General features: G+C 42.3%; 2 protein-coding genes across 6 annotated transcripts in view; both read right to left on the bottom strand.

The window, feature by feature from the left end:
- Positions 1-8,015, bottom strand: part of LOC118101883 (kinesin-like protein KIF21A) — a 34,395-nt gene extending 26,380 nt beyond the window's left edge. For 3 of the 5 annotated variants that reach the window (XM_035147933.2, XM_035147934.2, XM_035147935.2), the window contains exon 1: positions 7,639-8,014. In XM_035147933.2, the coding sequence (XP_035003824.2) occupies positions 7,639-7,682 (44 nt within the window). In that variant the 5' untranslated portion in view covers positions 7,683-8,014. Of the gene's footprint in view, positions 1-7,638 lie in introns of all 5 variants that reach the window. The other 2 variants (XM_035147931.2, XM_035147932.2) reach the window with 1 other exon arrangement.
- Positions 8,016-9,423: 1,408 nt separating this feature from the next.
- LOC118101628 (ATP-binding cassette sub-family D member 2) lies at positions 9,424-26,519 on the bottom strand. The gene is made up of 10 exons (XM_035147544.2): positions 25,135-26,519; positions 24,256-24,436; positions 23,623-23,744; positions 19,802-19,964; positions 18,854-18,948; positions 17,626-17,771; positions 16,446-16,591; positions 14,962-15,046; positions 14,404-14,529; positions 9,424-14,321 (listed from the first exon to the last, which is right to left on the bottom strand). The coding sequence occupies exons 1-10, from the start codon at positions 26,074-26,076 to the stop codon at positions 14,117-14,119; spliced, it is 2,211 nt and encodes a 736-aa protein (XP_035003435.1). The 5' UTR covers positions 26,077-26,519; the 3' UTR covers positions 9,424-14,116.
- Between the last annotated feature and the right edge of the window lie 1,043 nt (positions 26,520-27,562).

Genomic DNA, 27,562 nt, shown 5'->3' with positions numbered 1-27,562 from the left:
CCACCTTCTAGGGTGACACATGCAGGCTCCACACGGGCTGTGTCTCCAGGAAACTCAACCCAGCCGCTTCTAAAAGGTGCACATTCAATCACTTGTGCACAAGCGTGTATCTGCACTGTTCAGCAGCTCGTTGGTTCTTTCACGTTTCATATTTAGTTTCAAATCAAGAAACATCTAAAATTATTATTGAATGTCAAATGTGAAAACCCCCATTCACAGGTAGCTACACACACACACACACACACACACACACACTCACACACAGATCAGGGCCCCATAGGAAGAGTGAAAACCTGTGTGTAATTAACCGCTCAAAGCATAAATCTACTGTGACAGTTTTGGCCCGATGGCTGGAACACTAAGAAGAAAACTGCTAAGAAGTTCCTGAGTGGAAGGGATTAAAGGGTTACATTTAACTAGTGAATTTGATCACCAGGCACATTACATTATAACAAAAGGGTTTGTTGTTGCTTAAATGAAAGTATCACACTTAATTCAGCAGGGACGTTATGGACTGAGCTGTGCAGGAGTCGACCATTAGTTCAAGCCACGGTAGCGAGGTCCCATCGATAACCACGCTTGACCAAAATGCGAGTCAGTCTCAGCTATCTATCATGACGTTTCAACCGGTTTTAATAGCACCTCTTTTGACTTTTTAGTTTTGGTCCATGTCCCATTCATCAAATCGGAGGAAGCAGGATATATGTCCTACACTGCAGCCAGCCACCAGGTGGCGATCGAGACACTTTGGCTTCACTTTTGGGGCGCTGTCACATATGGTCAGTATAAAAAAATTGAAGAAAATGAAATTGCAAATACTTCGGAACACGGGTCGATAAAAGAAGACTCTGGTGCGAGGAGACTTTAATGAGATACAGTTCACACACACAGGTTGTAGTTCATATATTCATATACCTATGCAAACAATACACACACACACACAGAGGGGCTTTGTCAGCCTCTCCCCACGTGACAAATCTTGTTAGGCTCCTGCTCTTAGTCTCATTACCGCGACAGCCTGAGAAACAGTGTACTTACTCCTCAAGTGCACACACACACACACACACACACACACACACACACACACACACACACACACACACACACACACACACACACACACACACACACACACACACACACACACACACACACACACACACACACACACACACACACACACACACACACACACACACACACACCTTGATTTACGAGGTTTTATGTTCAGTGGAAAGAAAATATAATGGAAGCCGATGAAAGTTCAAAAATCTTTACAAGTTTACACACAAAATTTATTTTAGTTAACGTTGTGATTCAGACTATTTGCAGCATAAACGTCTTCACAATACAGAAACACAATAAGAAGAAAGATTAGTTTACTGGATACCACCTCCTTTCTAAATTTGACATTATAAATAACACATTTAGGATCTGATCGTGGCAAAGACAACAGATTAATATTATGTAAAGCATATATAATCAATATGATGTGAGGAAACAAGAAATATAAGACACTGATAAAAAAAAGAGATGAGTCAGCCTTACACCACCATGCTGCTGATCTAATCCTTCTTTAAACCCAGCCAATCAAATCACATGCTGCCCTCATCAGCCTTCATCCAATCAATTTACTCTCCTGCAGGGATTCAGCCGACCATTGTGACACAGTGACAAAGCCAGATGCTTCATTTCTGCCTATACACTATAATCTAATCTGCAGTAATCTCATTTTTGGTTTAGTTCTGTGGTTTCACTTCAGTCGCTGTGGCACAGCTGCACCCAGTGAGCCGGCACAAACAGAGAGGAAGATCTGAGCCCAGGCAGCCGACATCATCATCATCATCACTTCAGTCTGACTCATCACCTGACATCATCATGTAAAGTCACAAATCTCTGGGTCTTAGAATAATTCAAGAAACACCACATTGAGCCACACATAAGGAAGTGTGAGGAAATCTCAGGTGGAAGTGCTGAGTTTTGAGATCAGTCACAGGCTGAACTCAACACAAACACACACTTAAGCACACTCCACTAAACACGATACCCTGCCAACTATATTACTGCCACTGTGTGTAGAGATGAAACACTGGCTGAACAGAGTGGCTGCACACAGGCCTCAACAACAACTGAGACTAAGCAGCTGAAGAATGTCCGAGTGTTCTGACGAAGATGTGATCGGACTGTGGACTGATGACAGAGATGCCGACCAGCAGAGGTTAATGAGGGACCACGCTGCTCTGCAACACACACACACACACACACACACACAGGTGCACACAAACGCACTTACACACATGTTCTGCTGGCCCTGTCCTGCTCATGTAACAGCAAACACTCAGATTTCAGTGGCACACACACACAAAGCTATTACAGCCTTTCTTCTAAATCAAAGGCCTTTGTTGAAATGTTGATACTGAAAAGCTCCTCTCTCTATTCTTCAAGACTGTGTGACAGAAAAATTATCCGAGCACAGCGTTCATTCACATCCTTTAAAATGTGTGTGTGTTCTTGTGTGTTTCAGGGATGCCTTCAGGTACACTTACATAATGTTCTTATATAACAATATGCACAAACACACACACATAAACAGCACAGTTCTTTTATAGCAGAAGCCAGCAGGTGCACGTGTGTATTTGTATTTTCTATGGTGTGTGTTTGTGTGTGTGTGTGTGTGTAGACCAGCTAATGGCCGCCCTGAGCAAGAGGATGAATGAGAAGAGAGAAATGATGAAAGGATATAGAAGAGATAAAGTCTTTATGGACAGTGAAAATGGCACAAAGAGCTGCTGCAGTTTAAAGCACCAGCAGAACAACAATAGTGTTTTTATAGTAACAGTCTTTACATTGTCGAGCAGCTGCGCTTGACATCAAGAGTCAATTCACTGTAGCTCTCTCTTCAGCGAGCCTCTGAGAGCCTTCAAGCACAAGTGAGTGTAGCCAGACCCAGACTTAGTTAAACTGCTATATGCCACAGTAAGGATGGATTTCCTCTTATTCTCGATGAAGGATGCATCCTTGATATTTGACCGGTCCATGTGATGTAATGAAGACGTATGGAGAACAGGGTCTGATGTGAAAACAGCAAGATGGTGATGTCACCAAAGGGCGTATAAGTGTGGAGACAAAGGGGCCGGGGGAGACAAAGAGCTGACTCAGCGTTTTGGTCCCACCCACAGCTTGGACCTTCATGTGGTGAGAATGATATTCATTCAGAGGATCACTGCTGCGAACCCTGATCTGGGAAAGGACGCCCCGTCGCCATGGTGATGGCTACAACAAGCTGAAATGGGGAAGCGCTCTGTGATCAGCTCTGACTGCTTCCTGGGTCAAAGGTTGCTAGGAAGGAAAGAGGGAGAGGCGTGGAGGTGGGCGGCTGCTGTCACCTTGACACACACACACACACACACACACACACACACACACACACACACACACACACACACACACACACACACACACACACACACACACACACACACACACACACACACACACACACACACACACACACACACACACACACACGAATTGACAATAAATCTAGAAATGCAGGCAGATCATAGCAGAAAAACGTTTTGGATACATTTATGGCACATTGAAATATGCAAAAGTTAAGTTGTGTGACCAGAAGAAACAAGAACCACTATTTGGGTTTAAAATACAGCTGCACTAAATAAAAAGCAATGTCATGTTTCAAAATCCATGTATCATAGAATCAACTGTGCCTGTGCTGCTTAGACGGAAGTTATTGAATGTCTCAACTATCACATGGCAGCAGCTGGCAGATGGTTTGCAGCTTTGCGTTTCAGTTCACTCGAGTTGCTTCATGAATATTTATCGTGAATATGCCTGGAAAAACACAGGTTTATGCACACACACACACACACACACACACACACACACACACACACACACACACACACACACACACACACACACACACACACACACACACACACACACACACACACACACACACACACACACACACACACACACACACACACACACACACACAATGCTTTTGTATCATGGCAGCAGGCCCACAGCCTTTGCCCTTAAACATAATCCACAGAGGTCAGAGGGGAGGCCCCTGTGTTTGACAGGCACTCAGAGGATCCAATAGGAGACTATTTGGATATTAGTAAAAGATCGGATTTGCTGGGGGTTTTCTTACTTCTAGTTTCTATTTTTTGTTCTGTGATGCATTTGGTCTGACGCAATGTTTTTAAAATACATACTGACAATGAGGGAAATGACGATATACCATAAAATGATTTTTACTGTTTTTACTACATTACTATCACTTTGATGACTGTCACAACAATTCATATTGTTATCAGTTCATCCAGAGAATATTAATCGTTTGGTCTATAAAATATCAGAGAACACTGAACAATGTTCATCATTTTTTTTCCAGAATGAGAGTTTTTTTTAAATCGCTTGTTTCAGCAAATTATCATCATATGTCATTTTTGAAAAATGACTTGAATCAAAGTAGTTCATTGTTTCTGATCCAGGCCTTAGTTGAGCAAGGCTTACAATCCAATCATATATAAACACTGCCATGAACGTTATTCAATGTTATCCTTATTACCCAACGAAACTTTCACTTGTCATGTGGAAGGATTGAAGAGGATTAAAAAATGCGTTTCCAGTTTCCTGCTTTCAAGAGCACTCACTCCATCCTTTCTAATTAAGGAGGAAGAAGAAGCTCTTCTAAATTTAGCCGTAAGAAACCTGAATCCCTCGCTGTTGAATAATTCGGGCTCTGAATTATTCAAGATGCACTTCAAGGATATTGACAAACCAATCAGTCACTTTACTGTGGCTCCTTCAGGCAAAGTCTGTACCACAACTTGGATAAATCGTTAACTTCTTGTGTTGCTTTGTCATTGAAAATGGGAAAAGAAAAACATGGGCATGACTGTGCATACACACACAGACACACTAGAGAACAAGGATATTCATAGCAAATACTGAGTGTGTTTGCTAAAGGAGTAATACTGTGCATCTGTGTGCTGTCAGGTGTGAAACAGCAATATTGAAAACCACAGATGACAGATCTCATGTTTAAATAACCTCACTGAAGCTCCATTAAGAGGAAAATGTATTTCCAAAGAGCAAATAAACTTCTCTGTTACATCATCTTTCCAGTAATAAATCAAAATGTGAAAAAAGAGAATGAAATGTCCTCTCTCTGTTCAAGCTCCAGGCGTCTTCTAAAAAAAAAACAACAGAAAGAGGATGATAAAGTTGTGTTTCATCACTCTGGAAATGTTGAGCAGGGGGATTAGGAACCTGCTAACAGACAGCATTAGACTCACAGGCTGAGGCAGGTACCGGCCATATATATATATATATATATACACACACACAGATACACACACACACACACACACAGCTACCTAAACTACGACGGAGCGGGGAGAAGCTGTCAGTCAAAACCTTTAAGAAGTTCCTTCTCAACCACAAATATAAACCCCCCAAATAATTAGGATGTTGCCACGGCGACTAAACGAGCTGAAAACACCAACATGAAGCTGTGGTCTGATGATTTGGAAGCAGATGAAAATAAGGTGCTACCACCAGTGATTGTTCGGTGAAAGATAAAGTTGATGTGATTTGGGTTATGTCAAGTCAGATGTATTTATGTAGCATGGGAAAAAATGGCAGGTAGTTTCCACTAAAAAACACCAACATCTGTATATGAGCTGATATATATATATGTTTGTATATAGACAGGGCCGGTAAAGTGAGTTGGCTCAGTAAACACAGTTCTGGGTCAAAGTCTGAACGCACAATAACAAGAGAGAGAGAGAGAGAGAGAGAGAGAGAGAGAGAGAGAGAGAGAGAGAGAGAGAGAGAGAGAGAGATGAGAAACATGAGAGGAACGAGCTTTTGTCCCCTTCTCTTCCACTGATCCAGTTCACATGACGTCGCACAAAACACACACACACACACACACACACACACGCGCGCACACGCACACGCACCTGCCCCACATCTCCAGCTGCGGCCCTATCATGTCAGTGTATTGATGTTTTTATTGATTTGTTGTGTGTTTTATTGCACGGCCTGTGTCTGTGTTGTTGATTCAAACATTTATGATCTTTAAATGTCCACTGACTGCCGGCTAAGTTTTAACACTGCTCTATTTTTATGTTTTTAAGGTTTTTCTCCACAGATCCTGAAAGGCTCCGAATTATCTGCAGACTTTCTCTGCCTGGCTCCTGAGAATAAAGTCTTTACAGATTCAGGAGAATTCGATGTGAGAACACAGCAGGAGATCCCCCCCCGCTGGATTGATCGCAAGTGAGTGGGGGGGGGTTGATGATGCTTCGAACGTGAGACAGATGCAAAAAAGAAAACAAATATCTCCCAGTGAAAAAGCGATGACACACACGAAGAAGACACCGACGAATATGTCAAGAGAGTTTGTGGTGCTAAGAGCTGACACAGGTGTCTGTGTGTCGTAAAGAAAACCACGTGATCTTCGCAAAGGGAGTTAACACGTCACTTCCTGTTTCTGTCTGCTGCACCCAGCTGCTCCACCTCCAACCTCCCTCTGTGTTGTGCATGTGTGAAAGGCAGACTCTGGGTAAACACTATTACATGGATAATGCATCCTAAGTGTCTCATGTTGTTTGTAAATGTGAGAGTACGACATTTCGCCCACATGTGTACTGTCAAGTGTATAATGGAAGTGACCCATAAAGCTGAGAAGCACTGATTCGACCGGTGACCAGACGCTGACTGTCTCACTTAGTCTGTTGTGTAAGTGGCAGCATGGATTGGCAATGGGGACAAAGGTCAGATCAGCATGATACAGCAAATAAAATCAGCTTTAACCTGCACCTTCAAAATAAAAGCACATCTCGAGAAAGAAAGATGGGGGTACTGGCCCCAGCCGAAATCTGATTGGCCCCTGTCCTGTCATTTATTGACGTAGTTGTTGTTTAGTACAACAATAATTGTGATGAATTTTTGAAGTACACACAGTGAGCCTGAACAAGGAACAATTTTATAAATATATTCAATGACAAGCAACATTTTCTAGTCTTGATGACCTCATTCACACACACAGTCATACACTTGTGCATCATCACGTCAGGGGCAATTTGGGGTTGGGTGTCTTGCCCAAGGACACCTAGGCACGCGGAATGGGGGAGACGGGGATCGAACCGCCAAACCTTCTGGTTAGAGGACGACACGCTCTACCTCCCCTGTGTAAATGTGCACCCTACTGAATCAGGAATTGTGTATGGATGTCTGAAATGTAATTGTGCCCCCCCCCCACTGGATGGCCCCCAATTTACAAAAAAGCTAGCTCCACCACTGCAGCAGACACAATGTATGGGGAAGAGTAACGTGTTCGTCATTGGTCTAATCCCTCAGCTGCTGGATCTTCATTCATAAATCCACCTGCACGTGAACATGTGTATGAACAAAAGAATCATGCAGTCTGATTATAGAGGATTCTCACTGCAGCTTCAAAATAAAAGCACAGTGAGAGAAAGGAGGGTTGGGGGTACAAAGAGAGTGGGTGCACTGGATCAGATCGTGCATGTGGTGCAGCAGGAACAACATGTGCGCGCTGGGAGCAGGTGTGACACGCGGAGGGAGCATCCTTACCTCAGGGCGACGCGCACCGAGCTCTCATCCGGCGCGACGCTCATCTTGCTCCGCGTAAGAATAGCTTGATTTCCCCCTTTTCCTTTTTTTATCCTCTTAGAAGAAGAGAGAGAGCCTCCTCCTCCTCGTTCTTCCTTCTCTACCTTCACCGAGAAAAGCGCGTCTTATCCTGAGCCTCCTCCTTCACCTCCTCCTCCTCCTCCTCTTCACCCGCCTGGAAATAACAGCCATGTTGTTTTATACTACAGATTAGGATCGGATCTATTTTGTCTGGAGCTCGTAGTGATCCGGCGGCTCCACAGTGATGGTCTGCTCTCAGCCTCCGGTCCGAGCAGCAGTGTGTGGCGCACCGTGCGTCAAGAGCCGAGCGTGTGATTCCCAAGATGCAGCAGGACGTCACCAAACTCCTCCTCCTGAGCTGAGCCATACCACACCACACCACACCACACACACACACACACACACACACACACACACACACACACACAAAGCTCTAGTACCAAATCATAATAATAATAATAATAATATTTTGAACATAAGGCCTACTATATGTATAAAATGTAAAAATGTAAAAAAAAGGATTCAATTAATTTAATATGTAGAAAAGGCTTCTACTACTTCTACTCTTCATAATAATAATAATAATCATAATCATAATAATAGCATGTGAATTATATTGAAATGACACCTTTTTAAAACAGCTTCAGCCAAAACTAAATATCACACACTGCTATATTAATATATTATTGAATAAGAATATTAATTCAAAATTAAACTCTCTCTTCCTTGAGTGAAGTTTTGTGAGAGAAAATTACTCATTGGACTTGGACAGACAGACGCCTTTTTTACCTTCAAACATTTTAGCTATTAGGAATCATTGATGCATCAACAATTAACTAATAATCATTAAAGATATATGAATTTAAACAATTTATATTCTGTTTGTATGTAACTTTGACCGCATCCCCGTATTTCTTACATTTCACAATAAGCCATGAATAAGTGTTTTAAATTTAGAATGTAGGTCCTCAGCAGGTTTGTGTGTGTGAGGAGTCAGGGGATTCTTGGACATGCTGCCATCTCGTGGTCAACTAGTATTACTGCATTGTTGGGATTCTTGGACGTGCTGCCATCTTGTGGTCAATTTATGTTACTGCACTGTTTGATTCTTGGACGTGCTGCCATCTTGTGGTCAACTTATGTTACTGCACTGTTGGATTCATGGACGTGCCTTCCTCTTGTGGTGAACTTATGTTACTGCACTGTTGGATTCTTGGACGTGCTGCCATCTTGTGGTCAACTTATGTTGCCGCAGTGTTGGATGCTGGACGTGCTGCCATCTTGTGGTCAACCTATGTTACTGCACTGTTGGATACTTGGACGTGCTGCCATCTTGTGGTCAACCTATGTTACTGCACTGCTGGATTCATGGACGTGCCTTTCTCTTGTGGTCAACTTATGTTACTGCACTGTTGGATTCTTGGACGTACTTGCTGACCATGGACAGTTTTGTGGACACTACTTCTTCCAGTTTGTAGTATCTTTTTTATCTTTATGGAATTTATCTTACTTTTATTGTTAATTAATTAACATCGTTAAAAGTTGTATTGTATCTTATCTTTTGAAATAAAAGAGCTAATAAGAGCATATCAACAGTTCAACACTTACTTGACATGTCATTCATTTCTCATTCACATATTAACAGCAGACAAGTCTATATGTGATGGACATTATTGCAGAGGGATGGTGGATGACCGATGGAGGCAATGAATACACAACGACTCGTTTTTCAAAGCTGCAGTATATCGTTTTATTTACATGAAAAAACATCTTCATCTTTCAACGTAAAGTGGCGTCAGCACATGATCTTTTAACTGATGCCCACGTACATCAATGTACCTCCCATGATTCTAAGATTAAAGAAGACAGATCACTACACATGCACAATGAGATTTCAGTAGAGGAGGTCTGCGCTAATATTACAGCAATTCAAAATATAAAATATTTCTATATATTGGAGTTGGATTGCAAACAGAGCTCTTCTGAAAGTAACTATGTGTAAGATATAAACTGTAGTAATGCCTGGCTTTGAGGGAGAATCGCTCCATGTTCTGTGTTCCAGGACACTCGGATCAATACCTCAGAAACTTTCAACCTCTCATAAGTATTGATCGGACTTTCCTGCACCACTGGAATGACAGTTCAGATTGAGCAGCATTTTCCCGTCTCGTGATCCCAGTTCACACATCACATGTCCAGTCAATCCAACAACGTGGCTCTGAAAGCTCTACATGCACTATGAACACAATTATAAAATACTTCATTGTCAAACAACAAAAATAAAACCTGTATGTAGACCACATGTATTCATCGTCTTATCATACATGATGGACACATTCAATCTCTTACTTACAAACATAGAATCAGGGTTTCAGTGTCAAAGTGTTGTTAGTAAGGATGTCATTACTGTACACAGCAGGGTCACACAGAGTAGTGAGCTTTCTGTACTTGTGACCTGGGGGGATAATAACTGATGAGGTGCCATGTTAAGTGATATAAACGTTTTAATCCCTGACAACCTCACTCATGGACAATTATCACCCCCACTTTTCCCCGTTTGTTTAGCAGGATTACACAAAAAGTACCGTATCCTTCTCATCACTTTCCTTAGCAGTGGGGTTTTGAACATGTGGAGGCTGGAGTCTTCTGCAGCATCCACTTTCGGTTCTGACCCGGACAAAATGTCTTTTAACTTTTCACATTTTCCAACATGCATTCATTTATTATTTAATTCATTTCTCAGGATTAATAACATGTGAATCTTGATGTAGGATTTTGGGGCCTTGCTCTATTGTAGTTTCTCCACTGCGATAATTTGGATAACAGTTAAGCCCTGATTTAATTATTACCAATGCCACGTAGGGTTCACTACTATAAACCCACAGTCCCCTGTTTGCCTGATAATGACAAAATATGTAGTGTGAAGAGTTTTGGTGAAAAATCACTTAAACACGATTTCAGAACCGAAAGAAGACGACTGCAATAAGAAGGCACCTCATCTTTTCTTATCCCATCCTTTCAAAGTGATTCAAGCCCAATTACTGCCTATTATTCATTACTATGTATCTCAGGCACTATCTGCTCTGGAGCTGACCTTGTGTTCCAGTGTCTCTTTGCAGACTCTGCGTCATTCAGCGGCTCGTCTGCCCTCCTGTCAACAGAGTCTGACTGACTGATTCTGTACGTAATGCCCAAGACGCTCTTTTCTATACTAAATAAAAGCATAATTATTATCTCTAAAAGCTTTCCAGTTCCTGTTCCTTTAGATGTTAAAGGAATTCATTTGACATTTTGTCTTCAGTCACATTTCGGGGGAACAAAGTCTCAGTTTGTCCTTCAGTAACCTTGCAGCCGTCGTCCCGCTCAGACCAGAGCTGCATTCAAATGCTCTGAAATTCTTTCCGCCTGAACTAAAAGCCAAAAGAGGAGGTTTCAAAGCTTTAAAAAAAGGAATCTCAATGGAGGAGGGATGTGGCACTTTTGGATTCTTGGATGCAGTCGGAGCTCAGGCTGGAGAAGAGGCCTGAGGGAGTTGTTAAACTTTGACGTGCATACCAAACAGCGTACATTACAGGTTCCAGCAAATTAGATGATGGAGGTGGAGTTAAATTAGTTGTCATTAAGCATTTCTCTGAATTACAATAATAAGCCATAGTGTTGGAAACAGCAGGCCACTGGTGATGTTACTGATTGTCCATTCTCTTTGAAAAGACACCCACATGGTGGCAGTGGCGTGCACGTTAAATAAACAGCGGCACTCTAACCAGTGACATGACTTCATATTATCACACCGTGCGCACCCCTGCGCCTTGCCAGTGACATGGGCTGAGTGATGTAATCAGTACAGTGTGACACTAAGATAAAGATGTTGTAAACGTTCAAGGAAAAGACTCATACTGCCCAAATGGCCGCATCACTGATACCAACCATACCAACAATATTATCTCACACAGATAAACCTGCAGGTTTCTCTTCCCCCACATCCCTTCTCCTTCGCTACCAAACAAGAACCGTTTTGATTTCCAGTAGTGTAGCGTTTGCCAGAGCTCGCATAAATATCAGCAATTTGGCAATTTTTCACGCTGTAAATATGAATCGTGTTAGTATCGGCCGATACACAAAGTCCAGATATCGGAATCTGCGTCAAGAAGAAGAAAATGGTATAGGAACATCTCTAAAAGAAATCCTGTGTTTCCCCTGCAACATCTGGATGATGTCATGAAAATATATACAGATTTCACTACAACTACATGTTTCTAATGTGCCACATCACATGTTAATGAATTCTAAGGAAGAAACATACAATTAAAAGTGAACAAAACAGAATCAGAACAAAAACACACAATGTATGTGTGTGTGTTTTGCTGATCATTTGAATCACTTGTTTTGATTTAGAACCAGCGTGAACGACAGCACACATTGAATCCATGTGTCTATAGTGAAATCTGAGGACCACGAAGGAATGGGACAATGGAGAACATGATCCCCTGTCCCACTGAACCCACAACAATCTGAGGCTACTACCATGCTAATTTGTTTTGGTTTTAAACTAAAACAACCTTTTGGCTACAAATCAGAAATAATCCTTGTCAATGTATGTGCACTGGACGTGTGTGTGCAGGTGTGAACAGAAAGCAGATTGTCGACTCTGCAGCTGAATGAATGAGGGAGAAAACAGTGTTGGGTTTTCAAACTAAAACGTAGGAGTGTGGATTTAGGGTCCTGATTTACAAGAACATCCTGTACGTAACACAAGCAGACACAGCTTAGAACCACTACAAGAAAAAACGGAGTGTTTTCTCATTAAAAAAACACAAATAATGTTAATGTAATAAATCACTACTTTCACAGTATCACAACTTCAGGTAAGTTGCTGGCAACAAACACGGAGGAAAAACAATGGAACTCCGACAGCAGCAGGAAAACCAACAGTACCTCAGGTCAGCCATTACAACGCTTCAGTCTATAAACCAGCCTGATCCTCGCTCTCCATCACTGTATATCAGCCAAATAATGAAATATGCAAATCTAGTGCACCCAATTAGGCCTCATATAATTTAAGATAATAACATGTGGAGTATAAACTGGAATATTTACGTGCATGTAATCATACACTTCTTGATATTAAGTGATTCATCTGCTTACATTGCAGAGTTGAGGAATAAAGTCTTTTTTTTTTACATTATATCCAAATGTATATGAGGTCTCTGTTCACTGCAGAAGCTGCTGATTGGTTATCAGTTCATGGTCCAGTATCACCGTGCGTTCATGTGCGCCCGGGCTCAGGAGAACTCGCAGAGCACGAGGCGGAGTCCCAGCAGGCGTCTGACACTCAGCGGACACATGAGCGTGTTTTGTGTCAACACGAGGAGGAGGAGGAGGAGGAGGAGGAGGAGGAGGGTGAACTTCAACAGGTGGCCAGTGCTTGTATGTGCATCTGACACTTACACTGTCTGAAAGGCTACCTGCTCACGTGCGGTGTTTTGTGTGAGTGTTCACAGCAGAATACCTGCTCCTCCTCATTCGAAGAGGGACCTCTTCTGCCCTTTGTTCAATAAACCACAGAGCTATAGTTTTGGAGTCAGAGCTGCGTCAGTAATCGCTCTATCAACAGACCTCTTTTTTTCTTTGCTGGCCTTGTGTAAGGTTGCAACTGAGCCTATGCGAGTAGTTCAGGGGGTCTCGTATGTTAAGTTACCAGGGGCTAAAATGATGTCACACAAACCAAGCAAAGGCAAATTGTGACATTTCTAAGGACAGTCTCTTGTGAACCCCTCGCCAACAAAGAGGTCACATTAAATTCGGTAAAAGCTAAAAATCTACCGGAAGTAAAAACAAACGTGGATCCTGCAGAGCCCGGCGCACTGGGCGTAGATTGGAATACTGCTTCGGACATCATTTAGTGGCTCTATGGTAAAACGTTTCCAGCTAAAAAGCGATCAACTTATTTCACAGCGAGCGACCACAACAAACACAAAAGCCCTCTAGAAGCAGAGTAAAGTGCTGTAAAACAAACTTAGATGTGGCCGTTCTGCTAAATCATCTTGCAGTTGATGTGTATATATATATAGGCTAAAACCATCATGAATCTGCTTCAACAACCACCCCCCCCCCCTTCCACTTCCACTTCTCTGAGTGGAACGATGAAAAAGAAGAAGAGGGAGAGCTGAGAGCTGAAAGAGGAGTTGGCATTAAAAGCCCCCCTGCTTTGTCAGAAGGGGCTCGGAGCTAAAGAGAAAAACCTAACAAGCAAAAAAAAACACTAAGCAACCCCCTCCAGATTTCTTTTTTCTTTCATTGCCTCTCCATCTCCCACACTCTCCTCTCGCCGTCTCCCTCCACTTCTTCTTCTGCTCCCACCCTCTTGTCTTTGTCCCCTCTGGGCCCCTGCCTCCCCCCTCTCATTTCTCTCACTCTCTCACTCCTCGGCTGTTTTAAGGACAGAGTCGTCTCCCAGGATCTTGCAGAGCTCGTTGAGCCGGTGCTGCATCTTGGGAATGCCGGCCAGCTGCGACTCCAGCCGCTGCTTCTCCTCGGTGAGGGTGAGGCGTGTCGCTGTGTCCAGCTGCTCGAAGCGCCAGCCTCCCTCGCCGTCAAACTGCAGCAGGTGGGTGTGGTACTTCCTGGAGGTGGAGAGGAGCAATTTAAAGAAAAACTACAATTTCTCTTCTCACAAAATACACTAGAACATATTCTGTGTCTCACCACAGGGAGGGTCTGTGCGTGATGGAGAGCAGGGAGATGCCGGAGTCCTTGGCAGCCTGGAAAATCTTTCCCTCCACGTCAATGCTCACAGCGCTGGTGCACTCATCCAGCAGGGCATATTTAGGCCTGACGCACACAGGGGAGGGCGAATTAAATAAATGTTCTTCATTCAGATGGAAAATCATGCAGATAACATGTCTGGGTCACTATGTCATGTCAAGATTATTATTGTTTTCTTAAGAATAGAGACTCAAGGTCCATGTTATCCCAATGCCAGAGACAGGGTGGCGACTCCAAGCACAAAACAAGTCGCTGACATAGTCTAACACCAACAAAAGAGAGACAGGTAGACAGAGAAAGGAGTTGGGAGGGGCTGAATGAATCTTGTGCAGCTATGCTATGATTTTACCAATTTAAGAAAAGCAGTCATTATAATCAGTGCTGATATTATGACGATGGCTACAAACAAGAAGTGTAAAAATACGTTTGATTCATTGTCAAAGTGTAGCAGAGACGTCAGAGAGTAGAATGTAGACTGCCCAGTGTGCTTCTCCTCACCTGTGGTAAAACATGCGAGCCATGCCCATCCTCTGCTTCTCGCCCCCTGACAGCACATCTTTCCAGTCCAGCTCAGCATCCCAGCCTGGATAACACAAAAAAAGGCGTGGTACAGTCTTAAGGTGTGTGGAACGGCATGTAGAGCATAATGGGACACAAAAGACTCTGGGCTGCATTATACCTTCACGTAGTCAATCAAACGATGTGTTTTGAGTGATGTCATAAATAATTAAAATGCAAACAGACCGGTTTTACAGAGTGGTTTTGTGTGGTTGTTTAAACAAAGGACTGGAAGACTGATATGTGATGTTTGCTAAAAGGTTGAACCAGTCGAGGTGCACTGTGTCACAGTCAGACTGTTCCCTCCTGCAAACATGTTCACAGATGAAACAGACCCAGTCCCTCGCACTTATGCTGCATACGTGGCCATGTGCGTGACTGCATTTGCGTGAATTGATCCGTGTGCATGACATTTCTTAACATTTCCACAGTGCGGCCATTCATACATTAAACCCTCTAAGCTCTAAGCTTTGAACAGTAGTTGGTTTTCAACAATAGGCATGTTTGTTTGTTTGTGGCAGTGAGAGAGGTGAGAGTGGCTCAGTGTAGTTACAGGATGCAAATATTAACCAAATTTCACACACTCATAGACATCAGTCCTAAGAGTTGCCTGATTTCTTTTATCAAGATCCCTCAGGGAGAATGTCTGCAACTACCAGTGGTCCTCCATTGAGATCAGGAGAAAAAGAGAGAGAAGACAATGCTTCAGCTACACTGAATAAATCAAGATCTTAATAAGATAGAAAATCTTAAATTAAGGCCACGTATGATGTCTCACTTCCTCCCACTGGCCAGGTATGAGGCCAAAATATCCTGCTAACCCCGAGCTGAACATTTCCAGCTAAAGGGCCAAGACACTGTTTTGTCAGACACGCAGTCAGGGCCTAGGATAAGGACTGTTGTTTTATCCTGGTTCTGTTGGAGGAAATTGTCAGACATCCAGTCCTTGATAGCTATCGGGCAATGATATGGTGGAGGGCTTACAGAGTGTGTTGGGTTTGAAGGAAAAGTACAGCTGCGTATCATCCGCATAACAATGATAAGAAATATACTTGAATTGACTGAGGGGGAGCATGCGCAGGGAAAAAGGAAAAAGCCCAAGGATTGAGCCCTGAGTCCCTGCAGCCGAGCCGATGAGGACACAGAATTATCAATGGCAACAGAGAAACTCCACCATTCAAGAGCAGTCCCTGTTACACCAGCCCGTTGCTGAAGCCTACTAAAGAGGATAGAGTGGTCTACAGTGTTGTAAGCTGCACTAAGGTTAAGTAGCAACAGAGGTGAACATTCCCCAGCATCGGAATGCATTAAAAATAATTTGTAGCCCTGAGCGGGGCAGTTTTAGTGCTACGTCTCGAACGAAAACCAGACTGGAATTTATCGAGCTCACATATCTGTAAAACTGCCGTGATTATTTATCCTACCTCCCTCTCTGGTGACAATCTGGTTGAGGTTGACGATGTCCAAGATGGCCTCTATGTCTTTGTCAGTCATGCCCCTGGCAGCCATGTCCTCCACGGAGTCTGGGTAGATCACCTGGTCCCGCAGTGAACCCATGGACATGTAGGGCCTGGAGAAACACACACACACACACATTGAGTGTTTCTTTGTTAACCCCTTGTTTCATTAAGTGCTTCTTACACTACAGAAAAGATCGAGCTGATCAAGAATGTGTGTGTTATGCTTCTGCTGTTTCTATTGTGGATAATGTATGGGATTGTGTTACAGCTGCCAGGTGGCGGCTTCATCCTATGTATAAAATATTTACCGCGCTGCAGGAGGGAGTCTGCTGAGTCAGCAGATCTAAGAAGCCCAGTGTAAGATTACATGACTGCAGGGCTTCTACTTGAATATTTACACTTTATATAAAACTGTTCTAAAATTAGAAAAACAAACATTATCCCTTTGGAATGAGCAGTTTCAATAATGAAAAAAAGAATTGATAGAAAATTAATCGGCAACTGTTTTGATAATCAATAATCTTTTTTTTTGATTCCCAGATTCTAAATTGTGACTTTCTGATGTTATATTTTTTTTTTTCATATATGATTTTAAACATAATATTTTTTTGTTTTGTTGACAGCTCTTTCGATAAAACAACACTATGAATATGTGTGTCTGGAAAATTTCAGTAGATTATCTGGAGTTCAGTGCATGTCTGAAAGCAGCTTGAGTTAATGCTATATTTTGATATTATCATTCTATGATTGAATAATATAACAGGTACCTTTTAGACCTAAATGGTCAGTCGATCCAGTAATTCCAGTTACCCTTAATCATTCAACTGTTTTCATAGATCACTGGAGCAAATGATGCACTGGACAATGGCTGATTTCTTTATTGATGTAGAGTCACACCTCAGGGAGACGGTGCACTGTATTTTAAGTCTTTATTTCAAGTCTTGTCCGGGTGGTAAATATTTCACAATGGCAAGTGCTCTGGTTTCGCTTTACCAGCCTCACACACAGAAACACACACACACACACAGGTCCTGTTACAATGGATTAAGTTACTTGTCGGTTTCACCGGTACAATGATCAAACCCTAACAGCTGTTTTAGTACGACACATTGATGTGTGAGAGTGTGTGTGCTTGTGTGTGTACCTCTGAGGTATGTAGAACATATGCTGAGGAGATGGTTTGTGTAGTCGGCCGCCGTAAACCGGCCACAGGCCGCTGAGGATCCTGAATAGAGAGCTCTTCCCGCAGCCGTTAGGCCCCGTGATCAATAAGTGCATGGCCTCCTCCACCTGAAACAGACAAACGATTTATTAATCGTCCTGGAGTGGAGTCAGAGGTCAGCCTCATTAGAGGAAGTCATTAGGAAATAAAGCTGTGGAGAGATAGGAAACATCAGTGGGTATGTGGCTTTTCATGTGCAGCATGTAACTTATTCACATTTCACGAAGAAAATCTAAAGCATAAAATCACTTCTAGAGAACAAAGGTTCCTTTTGAGATCCTTTTGCTTTTTACCGTTTTACATTTGTTCTCTGACTCTGAAATTGACTGAGCCAAAAATCAGATCAGTAAAGGCCTCTTATGTCTGCGGCTACCAGGTTAACAGGGCAGCCGCCCAGCATATTTTACTGTGTGGCAGCACCGACTGAGCCTGTAAATAACAAGTAAACTCAAAAGTAAAACAGCAGTGAAGAAATAACTTTGAGAAGATTGCAGCTTTTATCAAATCATTATCTCCACCAGGGAGGTTATGCGTCCATATTTCTGTTTGCCATTCTACTTTGCAATGAAATCAAAATAACTGATTTATCCACACCTGAAGAACATAGCACTAGGATCAGCAGACCATCAGCCTCTTTGTTTAAGTCAGAAATATGCAGAACATGCACTGAATGCATATAGATAAAAATACAAAATGGGAAATTCTTTATAACTATGGAGCAGCTCTATTTAATGCACACAGATTGCGTTATATACCGTATGTAGAGGAAAGGTATGTATATCCTAATAACATTTGAAGTGTTTAGCATTGTTGTGTAATTTAAGCACCACAAAATTATTTTCTGCTCATTACAGCAGCCGACACTCTGAGGGGAGTGACACCCTGACACCCAGAGGAAGAATCTCTTTCCTAAAGAGACCACAGAGGATTTTTCTTAAATGCTAATAAACGCCACCTTGACCAAAATCCCCAGGGGTTTGATGATGAAGTCGTGTTCAGAAAAAAGCTGAAAGTCTTGAATGAAAATGTATTATCTCATTTTAATATGTAATATAACATGAAGTTTGGTGTTGGAATAAAGGACAAATCTGGTGCTTTTTCGAATGAACTGAAAGGACTAAAGCAAAGAAATGGCTAAGAGCTGTCTCACCTTAAAATTCAAGCAAGACACTACGACATCCCCGTTGGGTGTGATGATTGGTACATTTTCACACACAATGCCTTGGTCCACATCTATTACTTCACCTTGAAGACACAAAGGAGAGAAAGACATAGATGAGGATCACAAAAATGCATGTGTATATGCATGTGTGAGTGCATGTGTATAGGAGACTCTCACAACCAAGGCATAAGTATAGAAGGGATACTTCACCTTCATAGCAGGAATTATAGGGTTACAAATATTTTCTACCACTTAACCGTTTGCTTAACAGTGCCCTCTTACTGGATATTCATTCCAGGATCAAATGATCTTTAAGCAATAAATCCGACCTTTGACCTTGATGCTGTTGATCGCTTGTAACGTCACGTTGTTGATCGAAGAATTTATTCCGCTTATGCAAGGTGCCCGACATAAGGGTTTTGCCACATGCATAAACATTTAAAGGGCAATTGGAGCCTGTAGTCAGCGTGCAAAGTCCATCTCTTGGTAGGTATAAGAGAGTGGCTACTACAAGACTGAATATATGAAGGGCTCTGATCCAGCTGATTAAACTAAACATTTAAACAATTGTCCCTTAACTCAGTGCTGATGTTTTCTCAAGCCAATGAAATCTATAGAAAATAGTGGTCGCAGTGGTGGACAGTCAACCATGCATGTACAACATTACTTTCTCCGTACTATGAAGTACAAGATATTACACAAGTATAAATTAATTAATAATAAATAGATTTAAAATAATTAAATACAAACATTTATTTGTATTTTTTCATCGCAAACTATAACTATTTATTTATTCCAGATTATAGAATTTTTTGTCCTTCATACTGTACTGCAGACAGAAGAAGTGGTTAGGATTTGCCCAACAAGAATGGGGCTTTTTCTGCATATTTTATTTTGGCAGGAGGTGCATTTGTGTGTGCAGCAGAACAGACCTACCCTTTATCTCCAGTGGTCCATCTATGTGCATCTCAGGCTTGCTCTTTTTCTCTGCTCCCGTTGTGGACGATAGCGAGGAGCGCTTGTAAACCCCCCTCTGGACATCCTCGAACACCTCGAACATGTTGTGGACCCGTGCGGTGTAGCCTGCCAACTCGGTGACCTGTGCCAAAACACACACAGGGTCAATGGTCACATTCTGAGGGATGTTAAGGTTAAGGATGTAGGAGAGCAATTGTAATCGTTTTCACTGAAAGAATATGTAATAAGATACACTCAAATGCAAATGGAACAAAAACAAATACCTTTACAATAAAAATTGTAATAAATAAAATGAAACTTAGAAAAATAGGGGGACAGAATATACAGAAGAATCACCCTCTTGCTTTGGCTTTGGTTCTGCACCCTGCAGCGAGACAATGCTGGCTGTTTACACAGCTTGACTGTATTAACAAACACTAATTCTTGGAATTCACAGGCACCACATGGGCCTGCAGAGATGGAAGAAATAAGGAGGGAAAGACTGGACTCATGTAAAAGGGTGACCTGTGTATTAATTAAGCAACAACAGCTTATTGCAGCTTTGTATTAGAAGACATTATATTACTGATACTAAAGCGTGATCCTGCATGTTGATAAATAAACTAAATCTCAGTGGGGGGTTGGACAAGTAAAAAACGATATGATTTTCTGTATGGCTTTATCTCCTTAAACTGAAATAATATTGTATGTTGCTGAAATTATTAGATAAACAATACTTTAGGCTTGCGAAAAGAGTGACTACAGTTTTTTTAGTCACATGTGAAGGGAAACTACTTAAAATTGTGATAGTGTTAGTTACATATAACAACATGTAACTGTGGTAGGCAGGTATGACAGTCCTGTATTGAACTGTGCTATTACCACATGGCAAAAAATATTTCACTATGCATTTACTTATTAGACATTTCTTCAGTTAGGAGCAGGTACAATATGTTCTGTTTTGTCTTGTGTGCGTACAACTTGCATAAAGAAATTCTAGACACTTCCGAAGCTATTGGGAGAAAGTAGGTAAAAAATGAGTCAATATATATTCTCTTTAGCAAAAAGATAAAAGTGTGCTGGACAAAACTGAAGTCCTTAATGCTCAAAAAAAGAGGCTAGTATAGTGACCAAGTGCACACTGCTGATGTTCTTGTTCAAACAGGCCAGTCCATCTGTTATTGGTCCTTTCTCCTTTGCCAAAAATGTGTTAAAGAACATAATATTTGACAGAGCGTGTGAGCGATGGAGAGAAAGAGAGAGTGAGACGGAAAGTGAGGAAGAGATGCTGAAGTGTGGGCTGGAAGATCAACAGATGGAGGATTATTCACAGCCTGGTTAAGCCCTGAGAGAAGGAGCTCTGGACACACACACACACACACACACACACACACACACACACACACACACACACACACACACACACACACACACACACACACACACACACACACACAGGACTCACTGCTGGTTGACCTGCAGTGACATGAAAGGCATTACATTCAATCTTGAGGAATTGATGCCTATTAATGATTCCTGTGTTCAATCGAATGCAGTCTAACACGGATCACAGGACCAATCTGATCCAACCTATGGATCTAACCAATCACTTGGATTATTCAGCATGAATTTTCAGGAAAAGAAATCTGAAGACATTTCAGATGAGGAAAAAAAGTCAAGTTTGATTTCTACATTGGGATGGAACAGACCTGCGAAGAACAAAACGGAAAAACAAAGCTGAGCCTACAAGATGAGTAACCAACTACAACAAGCTGGGACATGTCAGAGGTCTATCTGACCACTCACCCACACACATGCACAACAAACAAATTCACACTGTACACTGTCGTATACACAGGCATGTGTGTTTGGAGGTGATTGAGGAATGCACTCTATCCCTGCTGCCTGTTAAATTGCACACACGCTCACACGTCTCTCGGCCTGACAGGCAGGGGCTTGCTGCTGTTGGCACATGGCACATGGCACTCGCACTAAAGAGCTGCGTGCAGGCTAAAACTTGCATCTTCCAGGAGGCGCTTAGCACCAGATAGTTGCAATGTAAATAGGCAAATCTGCTCAGCCACAGACTTGCACATCACTGGAATAAAATGTCTCACTTGTGACGTGTTTTCTGAAAGATTCACAGCAATTTAAACCTCCTGTGTGTTTGTAGAATTCAGCTTTGTTTGTGTTGGAGTCAAGTGGTACAATGGGAAGATTCTAAGAGGAGGTGACTCACAGTAAAAAGGAACCTGCTCCACTTTAAAAAAGTTTCAATTCCTCCTCTTTATCACCACAAGCGCATACATCTAAGGCTCTTCACAGACACAGATCGACACACTGTACACGACTTGTCTCATGCTCAAATGCTACATACTTTACAAAAGGGAATTATAGGATGGATTGAGAAAAAATACAAGCCAAAACACAGGGTAGGTCTGGCCTACGAAGAAAAGTAGATAAGTATGAACCATCTGCAATGCAAGACAGCTTCACCACAAACATGCCTCTGCTAAATCCTCTTATGGACCTTAAAATGCAGCCGTAGAGAGAGAGAGAGAGAGAATGCATGAATGGCTCTTGCTATTTTTTTAGGGGGGGATTAAAATGCAACGGGAGATCAGGGATTTGGCCTGAGTGAACAAGGCCTTTCATTCATTGACTTCTTTTTCTTTCTTTGCTTTTTTTAGTCTCTGGACTCAAATACATTCCCGTGCATGTGTGGTCAGTTAGTGAAGAATGTAAGGAGAAAGATGGACAATCAGCACGCAGCTGTCAATCACTCCATGCAACCCGCCCATCCGTCCAAGTGCTGGTCCACACGGGCCAATCAAATGACTCAACCCCTCGCGCTGATGCATCTGCTGATCATGTGAATATCTGAAACCCTACTAAATTTAGAAATAACACTTCATGGTGGAAAATTAGTTCTGCCTGTGTGGGCTTGTTTAGCTCTTGATCACAAAAATGGCAGCACTGATCCACAATTTTATAAATACCTTTATTTTATAAAACTGTCTAGTGGAGTATTTTACATGTCTGGTACCTCCTCCAATGATCCCTGTGAAGCACTGATGGACAAATAAAGACAAAAAGCTGCAAGTATGTGGCCAAATAATCAAAATATCCCTACTTTACTTTTTCCTGTTAATGCAAAATATAGGATTATGTCAGAAAGTGATGGATAAATTCCCATTGTAATTTCTGAGAGGCCAAGTTGAGATTTTCAAATGCCATGTTATGTCGGATAAATATTCCACAACTCGAAGATTACATCCATCGATGCTCAGATTAAAGCAACTGAATTCAGAGTATGTTTGACATTGCTGCTCGAATAATTAAATTTAATGATCATCAAAATAGTCGCTAACCTACTTTTATCAAAATATGTTTGAAGTGCAGTTATGAGATGTTTTTTCAGTATTAAGCCTTTATTATCAAGGACAGAGTCAAGTGTGAAATGGGGAGAGTGAGCGGGGGAGGACATGCAGCTCAGGGCTGGGTTTGAATGGAATCTGTGGCCCTTGCAGGAGAACTCAAGCCTCCGTACATGGGGCCCTGTACCTTATTTTACAGCCTATATATGTTAATTAATTAAATTAGCTGCAACTATCTTTTAGTTGCTTTTGTTTTGGTATTTCCTATGAAAGCTAGTGTCTTTTATTCTTAACTTTTAATAGAAAACAGGGAGAATGACAGGGCAACAGAATGCTGGAACCCCAAGAAGAGATAAAGAGAGAGTCCCTCTGATACTGCACTCCAGCAATGCTACACCAACTTCAGCATCCCTGTGTCCTCACCTCTTTGTAGGAGGACATGATCCTCTCGATGGCATCGGCCCCTGAGGCCAAGAGGTTACGCGCCGTGGTGAAAGCCTCCGTCCTCTCACTCACCATCACATGCGTCTGACCATCGGCTGTTTCTTGAGGACGGACATGGAGGAAACAGACAGAGCGACAGGGGGAAGTATGTGGTTTAACAAACTGAAAACTACATCAACGTTTCGTAAAAACGTGGTTCACTGTGACTGAACGTGTCACGTCTTCCTTGTGTGAGCCTGTTCACACCACAGTCCCACACTTGTGCCAGTGAGCATTACAATACCATGGAAATAAGTTCTACAAATAGCTGTGGTCACATTAGATGGTAGTACGGCAAACAAAGGGACTCAGATACTTTCGATGCAACTGAATTGTCATCAGGGAGGAGTGGGAGGCACTTACTGTTTCACACATGCTAATCAGCTCTTGTTTGAGGAGGAAGCACTAGCTGTTGGTTTTGAGATGCTAATGACCTCACTGTGAAAAGCATTAACATCACTAACACTTCAGATACTAAGGAGATATGCGTGACCTGGGTTTTGTTTACTTTTAAGTCAGGCTTCAGCTTTTAATTATGATTTTATACGTTTTATATATACTAACAGTCCTTACCATTGTCAGCGAAGCCGGTGGCTGTGATGATGGGCACGGCGACCATGACGAGGCCGCTGCTGCTCCACACATACTTCATGAGGAACTGCTCGATCATGATATACCAGAGACGCTTGGAGAGGATCAGGTTCATCTGGTCGGCCAGAGCCCGGTAGCACTTCTGCAGCTGACGCATCTCCACCTACAACAGACATTTTATTACAGTATACAGCAGGAAATTATGGGAAATGGTGTGGGATGTGACTATTTAATGAATCTTAGCTTGAACCTGTATTGACTGAAGTCACTGTCATCACCAGCTGATCTCTTTGTTATCTGACCACACTGCTATCATATTAACTTCTTTACTGTTTGAGATTAAGACGGATGATTTACAATGTGTTCTGTTGGTTGAATGAGATTTTTCCTGAAAAGATTTCAGGATTGTGCAAATGCACACTTAACACTTTGGTTTTGACCATGCATCCTCACACTTAATGTATTTAGTAATGTACTTTGATTGATCTGATTCATACTTTATTCAATCTATTTCATCTATCTATGGTAATCTGCTCCCAATAGACCACATGCACCAATTCTGGGACTACACTATAAATTAACTCAGGTTTAACTAATGTAACTGTGCAATACTCATTTCTATCTGTCTAATTCAACGGCTAATGTGCAATCCAAGTACACTGTATATATTCTGTTTTTACTGCATATATAATTGCTATTTATAATTTTCTATTTCTTATATCTCCTTGTATTTATGTTACATGTTCCCTAATATATTACTTTTTGTGGGAAGAATAAAGGATAATCTTATGTTATTGTTATGTATTTTTATTTTGTGCAGCAACCTCTGTACTCCACGTGTCATCATCCCCCCTTGCCTACCTTGTGACCCCTGTAGAAAGCGATCTCCTCAGCATTCGCGATGATCCTGGAGTGCACGTAGCGCAGGTAGCCCTTCCTGTGAGCCTCCTCGGCCACCAGCTTACCGAACTTGGGCGAGCAGGCGCGCAGCACCTTTGCAGTGGCGAACACCACCAGCCCGGCCAGCAGGGTCGGCCCGGTGGCGTTGGCCCCCCGGGACCTGGCAGTCTGGATCAGCGTGTAGGAGGTGAGCACCACATCCAAGATGGGCTTGGTGAGGTTGGAGTAGAGGTGAGCCACCGACTGGGAGAACATCATCACGTCCTCGGTGAGGGACTGGTCCGGATTGGCCAGCCTCCCGTCCATGTTGCTGACTCTGTAGTAGGTCTGGTCGGTGAAGTAGGTCCGATAGGCATGGTTCACCAGCCGGGTGCGGAAGGCCAGAGCCAGCTTGCACTCAAGGAACCGGATGGCGCTGTTGACGAACGTGGCCGGGATGGCGATGAGGAGCCATTTGATCAGCTGCAGGATGAATCTCCGGGGCTTCTTCTCCACGATGGTTTTCACAATCTTACCGTCTAGGCTCGCCACGTATATGGACAGAAACGTCCTGGACACCAGCGCCACCGAGTGTAGAGAAAGAAGAGCCAGCTCTTTCGAGACGAGCTTAGGGAAGAGTATTTTACCAAGTTCGAGGATCTGCTTGAAAAACGCCGCGTTCACCCCCGGCGATGTCTTCCCGAGATCCACTGTATCCGGCTGCTCGTTTCCCGAACACGTCGATCCGTTCTCCGCCTTGGAGAGCCGGCTCTTCCCGGGATCGGTTCCTTTGCTCAGTTGCCTGCAGATGATGGGGTACAGTGTTTTGATGCCGTAAGCGGCAGCGGCGAGAAACACGGCTCGCTTGGCCGCAGCCGTGCGGTCCCATTTGACTCTGGCCGCCGCATCGAGGATGTTGGACATGTTGTTTAACCGTTAGTGGTCCCTGCCGACGGTGCTTACATTAGCCATCACCCGAGGCCGACCCTCCGCGTCGACATGAACCCAGAGACGGACTCCTGACGGCTGTATGGTTCGGAGCGAGTCCGATTCCTGCACCGTTACATCCTGCTCCTTTTAGCACCTGTCAAATCCAGGGGAGTACACCCACTGCACTTCCGGTCACACCTGTCAAAATAAAACCCTCATCGTCCACTTCCTGCTTCACACCAACAATGTGTGAGCTGCGTCATTTTAGACTGACATCCCACAACTTCTTCACTTCCCCTGTTCGTTTCCGCCACCTTGACGCAACTTATTTTCGTCCTACGCGTTCACATCGGCTGTTTTTATTGGTCGCGCCCCCGGCAGCATTCGATTGGTTGCGTGATGGACGTAAATAAATTCACTGTGAACAGGAAGTTGAATGGGTGTAAGTGTGCTGCATGCAACTCCTTAATACAATACAGGAGGGAAAAACAAGCCAATAAATACAATACACTAATAAAGCTGTAATGCATTTTTTAAAAGTGTTATGGTTTTTTTCAGTGCATGTCTTTATCTTGTTTCTGTCTCCTTTTACTTGCCCTATACCAAATTACAATTGGGATTGCTAAAGTTGTATTATATTGTATTGTATTGTATAATGTTGTAATGTATATTGAGATCAAATGGATGTTAAAAAATAAAAACATTTCACAGACACTCTCCTTTTTGTTGTAACAGACACTTTAACTTCCTGTGGCAAATAACTGACTAATTGTACTCTGCAAAATCCAGTCTGTAGTGTTTACTTAAAACGAATAGCACAATCCCTCACTGGGGCTTATAGTATTATTTTACATTTAATTTTGTTTCCTATTTCTATATTTTTTATATTTATACTTGCACAAATACACCACTAATTCACACACTAATCTTTAGGAAGAGCATTCAGATAAGATAAGATAAGATAATAAGAAATTCAAAAGTAAAAAATAGGCATTAGTAATGTAATATTAAATATAATAATATAGAAAAATATAAATGGAATAAAAACTAGTATACAGTATACATACAATATGTACAGTGACTGTATTGCACATGAACCATTGTATTGCACAGACATAATGAATATTGCACTATTAAGAGAGTTAACCTGACATAAGAGCAGTGCACTGTTGTCACTTGTGTGTTCACAATGCGCTCATGTAAATTTCTAAATCAACAGCATGCGCCTACACATGTCAGGTCAGTGTAGTGGGATAAAAGGTGATAGATTTCACCTCTGGATTGTATAGAGTAAAAGTGTAGTCTAACCAAATTAAGAAGATACATAAACATTGGCAATTCTTTGTGAATCTACTTGTGTACTTGATGATGCTTAGGTACACAACTGAAGAAATGTCACTAACATCAGATAAAATGAACTGGTTGTAGGCTTTAATTAGTGCGGTAGGACGTACAAGGGATATTTTCCATCTTGTCATAT

The sequence above is a fragment of the Hippoglossus stenolepis genome, chromosome 22, assembly GCF_022539355.2.
Source record: "Hippoglossus stenolepis isolate QCI-W04-F060 chromosome 22, HSTE1.2, whole genome shotgun sequence".
Taxonomy (NCBI): Eukaryota; Metazoa; Chordata; class Actinopteri; order Pleuronectiformes; family Pleuronectidae; genus Hippoglossus; species Hippoglossus stenolepis.
Note: the sequence above shows the minus strand (reverse complement) of the source record. Positions and strands in the feature narration are given on the sequence as shown.